At 38.0% G+C, this 9,347-nt stretch overlaps 1 protein-coding gene across 1 annotated transcript; it reads right to left on the reverse strand.

The window, feature by feature from the left end:
* Positions 1-761: 761 nt before the first annotated feature.
* On the reverse strand, positions 762-8,902 carry LOC121327503 (carboxypeptidase B2-like). The gene is made up of 9 exons (XM_041271574.1): positions 8,807-8,902; positions 6,913-6,988; positions 6,079-6,237; positions 4,194-4,298; positions 3,941-4,035; positions 2,873-2,931; positions 2,578-2,780; positions 1,832-1,916; positions 762-1,042 (listed from the first exon to the last, which is right to left on the reverse strand). The coding sequence occupies exons 1-9, from the start codon at positions 8,881-8,883 to the stop codon at positions 825-827; spliced, it is 1,077 nt and encodes a 358-aa protein (XP_041127508.1). The 5' UTR covers positions 8,884-8,902; the 3' UTR covers positions 762-824.
* Between the last annotated feature and the right edge of the window lie 445 nt (positions 8,903-9,347).

Raw genomic sequence — 9,347 nt, forward strand, 5'->3', positions numbered from 1 at the left:
AAAGCTATACGCGAATTTATTTTATGTATGTGTTGTTGACCTCACCTGGGAAGCGGAACTGGCAAAAAAACATAGATTAATTTAACGGTTAAAACTGTGTATACATTTATAGAGGTTTGACTTGTTTAAAACACTGTATGTCTTGGACAAGAGTTGGTTGTTTGTGCATACAATATTCATGAATAGAGTTGCATGCATCTGATGCTTATAGGTCTTTTACCATTGTGCCTTTTTTTTATCCCAGTCCTTCCCCGGGGGCCCATGTGGGGACTGAATAAAATAATATTAACTGAATTAAACTACTGAGAACGTAAACTGAACTAGTTTCCTCCCGGTGTTAAAAGGTGGGAAGGAGCAGGGTATTGTGGAAACTTGCTGCCAGGGCAAAAACCAGCCAGTGGTTGATTTTTTTTTTTAAATCAATTTATGATTGTTTAATTGTGAAATGTGGCTTTGCCTGTGCCCTTGCATCATAACATCTTCATAGGATCTGTTTATTCAGGAGGATAACTATGACATCCCATTAGTAAATAATGGTAACAAGTTATCACATACAGTATGTGATGAATTTTTTGGTACACCACTGTTGACAAAAAACATGGTATGTATATGGTATGTTAAACATAAAATGTATAACCACAGGTGTTGCGTATACACTATATATCAAAAGTTTAAATAGTAATGATGACAAACAAACAAAAATAGGTAATGTATTCACAAAAGTGACTGCACTTTTAATAAAATGTTTATCAAGAAGTATAGTTTCAAAGAATTTCTATGTTACAATTAAATATGAGTATGGGTAGCACATAATCACCCTATAGTCAATGAGCAGTACAGGCAGAGCATGACTTATTCCCTATTCTTAATATGACATGGCGTGTGATTGTTTTGATTGCAGTAAGCACCTCCAGGCAGGTTGGCTGGATCAGTTGTGGGGGAAGCAGAAATCCATAGCTACCCTTGTCCCGAAGCTCGATTGTAAAATAATATTTGATCCCCAGGTCATAACCCCAGTCGTCAGAACCGCCAGGGGCTAGGTCTAAAAAAACAAGTATTGAAAAATAAAACACATTTAAGGTACCACCTTGGGTCATGTAATAATGACCAACCTGCATGTGTGCAAACCGCATGTGTGCAAGTGAATGCGCTGATATTTAGAAAACATTTGCTCGGAAGTGCCCAAGCAGCCACAAGAAACCCTCATCCGCCCAGGCTATTGGTGACTATCATGACAAAAATGTTTTCCGAAAGGGATAAAACCATTTGAATGTTATAATTATAAAGAACTTAGCTGTAGGGAAGCGCAGTTCAGTTCTGAGTTCTCAGTTTCTATGGTTTATTCTTAGGATAGCTATAAATCTTACATACCCTGGGTCATTTCACTTGAGCAGTGTGTTCTTATTCAAAGCTTGCTAGTGGCTGATAACATGTCACTCAGTAATGGAAGCAGCTGGTTGGTTAATTACATTAATTGTGTTTTTCTTTCAGAATTGGACGTTTTAGACATAATGAAGTGAACAACCGGTAAAATGATGTGTAGAATTATTCTGTTAGTGTCCCGAGTTTCACTAAACACTAGAAATACCCCAATACTGCCGAAGATTGGACAGGTAATAATAATTGATGCATTGAGAACACTTGATTATTCAAAAATAAAAAGCAAATAAAAAAATAACTAAAAATACTTGCAAATACGTGATGTTTAATATATGCATAGAGAAAACTATTACCAACATTCATTCTATTACTAAGAAGTACATAACATCTGTTTTTTTAATGGGATCCTGCAATTTCTCATCAGAAAATAAATCCGAACAGAGGAGCTTACATATCGTTGTAGCTCCAGGACCACTGGTGTATCTAGTTCTGTAATATATCTGAATCTGGTGGGTTGCCTCATCTGCTAGATGTTGCTGAAAGAAATACAAGCAAGCAGACAATACTAACTATGTGGTGAGTACAGTAAAACAAAACAAAAAAGGTAGACTTATTTTAGCATAGCCTCAGAAAAAATGTATACTTTAAATTGATAAGCTGCAATTGCTATGGTGTGCTGTAAGCTAATTGCATCACAGTATTGATGCATTTATTACTGGAGAATTTTTAACTGTCTGAAACTATCTTAAGGAAGGTATTCGTCTTGTGAAGTATCACTATGTATAATGTTGTGCTTTAGTCATCACATCCTGTTAAAAAGACATATATGGCCTAAATATTTAAGTTCTCAGAATCATGTGAAATCAGTACATCTCGCACACCAGAGTGACCATTCTTCTGTCTTGTAGGTGTGAGAAACACTACATTTGCCCTTTAATTCCAGATTTGTTATATCCATTGGGGACATGGTGCTGCAGGGAGACAGGTTAAAGGTTACACCCTGGTATGCCTGATGTATTTAGAGGTTAGACATGCTTTTGGGAGACCTATTGAGACTACAGGGTGCTTTTAAACACGAGGAGGAATACATTAGTTAAGATCTCTTGATATTTCATTTACCAAGGTGCTCTTTCAGGAAATCTAATCTGGTGCAACAATAAACACAGCAGTCACAGGGTCTAACTACAGAACACTCACCAGTTCATCATGATTTGGGGCCTGATTGTAGGAATATGAATAGGGGAAGAGCAGCATCTGGCCATAGGAATGGATGGTGAGGTACAGCTTCATGTTGTCCTTCTTCTCTCTGAGGAATTTAGCTACTACAGAGACTTTGGGTTCAGACTCAGGGTAGGGGCCGCAGTGGGCGCTGTCACAGGGGTCAGGTGATGCTCCTTTAGCTACATAAAGAGTATAAAGAAACCGACTTTGAGCAGTTTTATCTTTAGATTTGATATATACAAAACAGTTACTAGTTGACCATGGTACCTACAGCTAACAATGCTTAGCCTCCCTTCTCTGTAGCCAGTGTATGTGAGCAGTGTAAAGCCCCTTGTAAATAACTGCGATAAGGAACAGGCTTTATAAGAGAAGGCCCATGGCTTCTCTTATAAAAGTTTACCTGGTACGTTTGTAGTTTTCCCATGCTTTTCCCATGGTTAGACCATAGTTTACCCTGGTTTGCCAAGTGTATTAATATGCTTCACCAAACCTCTATTCTTTTCAGCTTACCTATGCTTTACCATGCTTTTACACTTTGCTTTACTAAACTTTCATAAGCGATCAGCTGTAAGCTTTCCCAGACTTAGTGAAGCACTCAGATCCTTGGTTACACATACTGAGCATATTTCTAAAAACATTTTCCATATATTTTATTTAGCATGTGTATTGCTTTTCTGTGCCTTGCCAAGCTTGCACATGCATAGAACATAAAAAAACAAAAAAATAGGATATGTCAAGACTGAGAAATGCCTGTTTAGACACCTTTTATGTTGCTGGTATTTCAGATGTAACTACTCCATCTGGTAAAATATTCCACAGTCTCGTTACGCTATGCTTAAAAAGTATGCTCTGCTTTACCATGGTAAACTTTCATAGGGTTCTATTAATTATGGGTACAGGGGTGAGAGTGCTATTTTAATTATCTTAACTGCAGTGGATCTAAATACCACCTCAATTAACACTGTATTATTTGTTAATGGATCTTAAAAAGGCAGTATATACTACACGGCCTCTGTCTCAAATTACAAAACATCTGCACAAAGTCAAATATAACCATCCTACCTATTGACGAAAAGATTTTAGTACTTTCTTTCTACTTTGTTGTGACAGGGAAAACTGTGACTCAAAGTTAAAATAAAGTCTGGAAAACACAATGTTGTACACAATTGTATACATCTTTTCTTTTAAGTTTTTATCAGCAGCCTCATTAGGATTCAGTCCATGGTGGCTAGAGTAGGCGACTCAGGGATTAAAAGAAGAACTACAGTTGGTTATCTTACAGGTGTAGTCCACTTTTGAACCCTAAACTCTATAATTGGAACTGAAATTAGATACTCACCGTTGTCCAAGTATACACATATCCATCAGCATATAGATTTTCATGTTGCCAAGCATTTGAGTAATTTCTGGGTTTTTATTATAAGAATCAATAGCCTAAAATAAATAAATAAATAAACAATTAGATACACTGTGGTGATAGTATTGTCTTAATAGTTTTACATTGTACTGTATTGTGCTTTTAATACTGTGGTATCCCACTATGAAACATTCTAAGGGTAATACATTCTATAGAGTCTACTGTGTGTACTTACATTTTGAACAAACCATATACAGAAAGCAGGGGAGATCCACTCTCTGCTGTGGATTCCATAGTCTACCCACATTGCCCTTCTGGCAGAATTTTTCCTTCCTGTTAGCTGGAAATAAGAATAGTTATAATACATGCATGTGAACTGCATTAACTGAATTAACTCAGTTTGCCAAAATATTCGCAAACAAATGGTGTTCTAAAATGAATCGACCAATAGTACAGCTGCATCTTGCATTGCTGTATTTTGTAAATATTGTAGTGATCTCAGTTAACACAGGCAGGTGCATCACACAGGTGGAGGGCAGGCATGAACCCAGGACCTCTTGCACTAAAGCATAGTGTCAATACCGCTGTACAAATGAGCCAGCTCCTTTGCAAAGAGCGTATATCAGGCTTATGTCTCCATATGTGATTATGTCAGCTACCAGCCCTGCTGCTGCCTTCCCCCGTGCACGCTACAATATATTTAGAAATGTTTTTATAATCCACAGATTTTACTGATTATATCGACTAACTCAAGTTCAATTAGTTCTGTTGAAGGGAGAAAAAGAAGGTTTTAAAAATATGATTTGCCAAAGGTATCCTGCTTAAGTATAGATGTTTTTTGTTTGGGTGCTTAAAAATAAAAGAAGCTGCACAAGTGCAACGGGAGCACTAGTATTTTGTTTGACTATATTTTTGTAAATAAGTTCAAAATTGTTTTATTTTTGCAATTTTTTTTTCTTTATATTAATATAATAAAGGTCAAGGATGAGAAATTTGGTAGAATTTTGTGCTTTTGGGTGTGTGAATTAAGTCGTGCCCTTGGTTTCTGTCCATTTGCTTCCAATCGTCAGAAATTCGTGCATAAACTTTTTTTCATTTCTGACACGCGATTCCAGATCTTTCTGAACACTTCTATCTGCCCACAGAAAAACTAGAGCCTGCACTTCCTCTGCATCCCAAGACTGTACTTTTCTCTCACCACACTCGCTGCCAGCCATGTTAGTTGCTTTTCTTTCTGGAGTGTACTGACTGATGCAACATAATGACGAAAATCCTTAACCCCGCCCCTGGCTCGGCTTGGCTCACAGCTGGATTCAGATGTCTTGTGAGGCCGGAGTTTCACGGCTTGTTTCTCGCTCGGCTCAACACATAGGCAGTGGAGAACCACCTGTATTGTACCGAGCCCTCATGGGTCGGATGTGCCAGTGGAAAAGGTTTCAGGAGACTAGGTTTCAGGCCACTATATGGCACACTACGGGAGACTTGGGGTACAGAAAAGTTGCCTCAAACTAGGTCTCCCAGTCTCCTGGAACTAGATTTCAAGCCACTGTTCCTGAAAAAGTGACAGTGTTGCATCAGCTTTAGGCTAGTTGAAAATATTCATTAACATCCTGTAAAAGACTCAGAATGAACAATGTTCTCTTAGTAGGTCTGCCTGACTTGCATGAAACATGTCTTAATTGTCTAGCTTCATGGCTCCACGGAAGCAGCCTTGTTTGAAGGTAAAGAGAGGTGTCAGCTGCACTCAAGGTCAAGGTGTTTCTTGCCACTCACATGAGGTAGATTGGGGTCTGGAATTGAGGGTTTTGTTTGCACTCCTAGACCCACACACTTACCAAGTGAGTGAAGTCTCTCTTTGTGTTAAAAAAAAAAAGGAACACGATTTGGGTTGAAGGATGAGCACAATTTATGTTAATAAGTAATATAAAGAGACTCAAACAAGCAGTGGGCCTGATGAAAAAATAGATAGTGACCGCATATGGGGCATACGTTTTGTATTCCAATATCACCTTGAGTAAAACAGGCAACAAATTCATCTTTCTAGTCATCTGTCCCAGAAGTCGTTGAAGAGTAAAGAGCATATAAAGAAGAATTGAAACAGGAATTTTAGGACAGATTCATGTGCATCCAAAAGGGTAGAAATGAGTAACATACTTGTACTTGATGCCATTTTTATGTAACAGATCCTTTACAAAATCCAAGTCTGATAAGTTCATGTACAGGTGGACATCACTGTTGATTTTAATATTGTGAGCTGAATCTGGATGGCACAACTCAATCTGAAATGAAATGAAACAAACCAGAAAAATAATGCCCACCATCACTGTATTACATTTACTGTTTTGTACCACATATTATAACTAGTGAAAAATAATATTTACAGGAACCACAATAAAGCCTTGCTATAAGGCCACCTTAGTAAATAGATCACTTCATAATTAAGGCCACGTATTTGCAATTCACTCATCCTGACGGCAATGTAAAGTCACCTTCAGTATTAGGCCTACCCTGTATTAAACTGTCCTAAAACTTTTGTTCTCTGCAACAAAACCAATTAGTAGTAAACTTTTCATAAAACAAACTGACAACTAGGTGTTCATTTGTGCTTGAAAGTATACTGTATGCACAAGCTGAAAAGCACTGTTGGTAGTTAAGTCTAGATATTCTAGTTGTTCTGTTATTTTTCTTTTTTTTCATCATTTCTTTTTTTCTTGTGTGTTTGTTTCATCGACAGAAGGAAATGCCCCATTCATTTTCTAAACCTCATTTCTTCTTGCAGTGCACCTTTTCAAGGTAAAAAGCAAGATGCATATCCAAAAAGAGGATAACAGAGGTGCAGGGTTAAGAAAAGGTGCAGGCAATTACAAAAAGGCATTTCAGTTCAAGGCAAGCAAACCAAGGGGTCATTAACAAAGACACACACGTATCCCAAAGCAGGCGCACTGTAGGCTTACCTCGTCCTTCCTGGTTATATTCTTGACAATTTCAACCTCCTCATCTGTTCTCAGAGTAATTGAGAAAACCTGATCGCTGTGTGACGTGGGGGAAAAAAGATGGGGTTAAAAAAAAATATTACCATTGGTACATTTACTTAGAAAATCTGAAATATCACCACAGATTGTGATTAGTGAAATGTGAAGCCTGCCTGCAGAAGTTCATGACTCTATTACAGATACTGCGTTGCCATATAAGCAATGGTATAGGGGTAAATTAAACAGTGCGTAAACTCCGCGTTTGGTGGAGTTGAACAGATAGACTGAAAAGATAAACATGAACAGATGCACTGTTACTGGCCCTCAGCCAACAGCAGCCCCCCCTCCCCCATACAGTTATTTCCCCTCTCAGGTGCTGTTCACGTGTGAACAGTCACAGACCTGGTGGTGCGCGTCATTGAACAGTTCTGTGAGTGTCTTTTCACTGGCTAGGATGAAGGCTACAGGCCCAGTGCCAAAAGAACATTAACAGAACATAAACAACCAATCACAGAATACTCACACACAAAAAGAACACATAGTCCAGAGGCCACGCCCCCCTGCTCTCACCGCAGTTCTGACTGAGAGCTCTCAGCTGTCAGTCTCGCACACAGCAACACAATACAGACATTCACCATTAAAATATCTTGTCTTTAACCCAGGATTTGCATATCACAGGAGAATACAAATGAGTAAACTGTAACGTCGTTTACTTGCGTATACCCTCGACTACACCACTGCATATAAGTTAATATAAGTTATGGAAAAAGCTGGTTAAAAGCAAAACACATAGATAGGGAAGCAAACCTGAGCCGTCAGAGCTCCAGAGTGAATGAGATACAGATGCTCAAAAAGAACCAGGCTCCGTTAGAGGACAGTTGCACATGCCTTTATATCACATCAATCAGACAGTGCATATATGCATCCAGAAACATTACAGCATGATGTATCTGGTGATCCACGATATCTAAGCTATGTTGTGTGCAACTGAACAGCAACAATCACTGGAAATCAGATGGATCCCTGTGATAGTGGGTGCTTGTGCAGACGGCTTGTTCATCTATAGCAAGTCTCTCTGTGTTCCTGGAATAAAAGTATTTGCAAAGAAACACCACTGGAAAGCACAACTTCAGTCGCAAATGGGTCATAACAGATGAAGCTTGCAGATGTGTAGGTATGCCACATAATGTGACAAGTAACAGAAATGCAGCAGTAGCCCAAATCTGGACAAGACAATGGAAGAGATGCATTGTGGGCTCTATTTGGGTTTTTTTGCCAGGCACTGTATGTCAGTCTAAATAGTTTACAATTAAGTGTTTGCCATGCTGTATAAATCCTAAAAATTCAAGTTACATCCTGAGAGTGAGAAATAATGAAGAGTCAGTGAAAATGTGACGTTGTGCATCAACAACATGTGACCCTGACCCGCAAATAATAAAAAAAAAAGCAAGAAAATGCAAATGAAAGAAATATATGAAAGTTCATTCCTTTCTCCTTTGTTTTAACATCAGGGGCAGACATTAAGCAAAACTGAAACCCTCAATAAATTATCCTCATTAACTTCCCATCATACCATATATAATATTTATTCAGGGCAGGGAAAAACCACCTTATTGATTTTTTTAGAGAGTGCCAAATCAAAGATCACTTTTAAATCTTGGTTTAAATAATCTTACCTTTAAACCCCACTCCGGTAAAACCAAAACTAGTTGGACACACAAGCCTACATTTTAAACGTGTGATCATGTCTTAAAACCCAATGCTGGACAAACTGTTTACAGAGGACAGATTTCATAGGCAACCTTTTCAGTTGTAAAAAAAAAAAAAAAAAAGCACAAATACAGATTAACACATGGTTAAGATAATGGTTACCTACCTTATTGATGCGAATGTGCCATCTTCAGTATAAATTGAAGCTAAAAGAGCAATGAGGAGGGGAAGCTTCATCTTCATTCAGAAGTCAGCAGCAGAACAAAATGTATCCAGTTACCAACCTCAGTGAGCGCTATTGATTTTGATAGAGGGTTGTTTGTTCACTGGTTAAAATTTAGTGCACACTCACTGGAAATCTCAGTCCTGTCGGATCAGGGCTGTCCTGGGTGAAATGATATGTGTGTTCTCGTATAATGTTAAGAATTATTTCCCACCATAGTTTTGGGACAGACATTTGGCCAGATTCACAAAGTTTTTTCAAATGTAACAGAAAAAGGTTGAATGTAGGAACTCAACTCCTACACGAAACTTTATTTGAAACTTTGTAATGTTTACAGTTTGTTTTTCCTTTTTACAACAAAAGAAAAAGATGCAGACTTTTCATTGGAATTTTTTGTTTGTTTGTTTATTTATAAAATGTTGCTCAGTTTATAAGGTTATTAATAGGCTAATTTTAGTACCACCAATATTTGCCCCAAAAATAT

This window comes from Polyodon spathula, chromosome 15 (genome assembly GCF_017654505.1).
Source record: "Polyodon spathula isolate WHYD16114869_AA chromosome 15, ASM1765450v1, whole genome shotgun sequence".
Lineage (NCBI taxonomy): Eukaryota > Metazoa > Chordata > Actinopteri > Acipenseriformes > Polyodontidae > Polyodon > Polyodon spathula.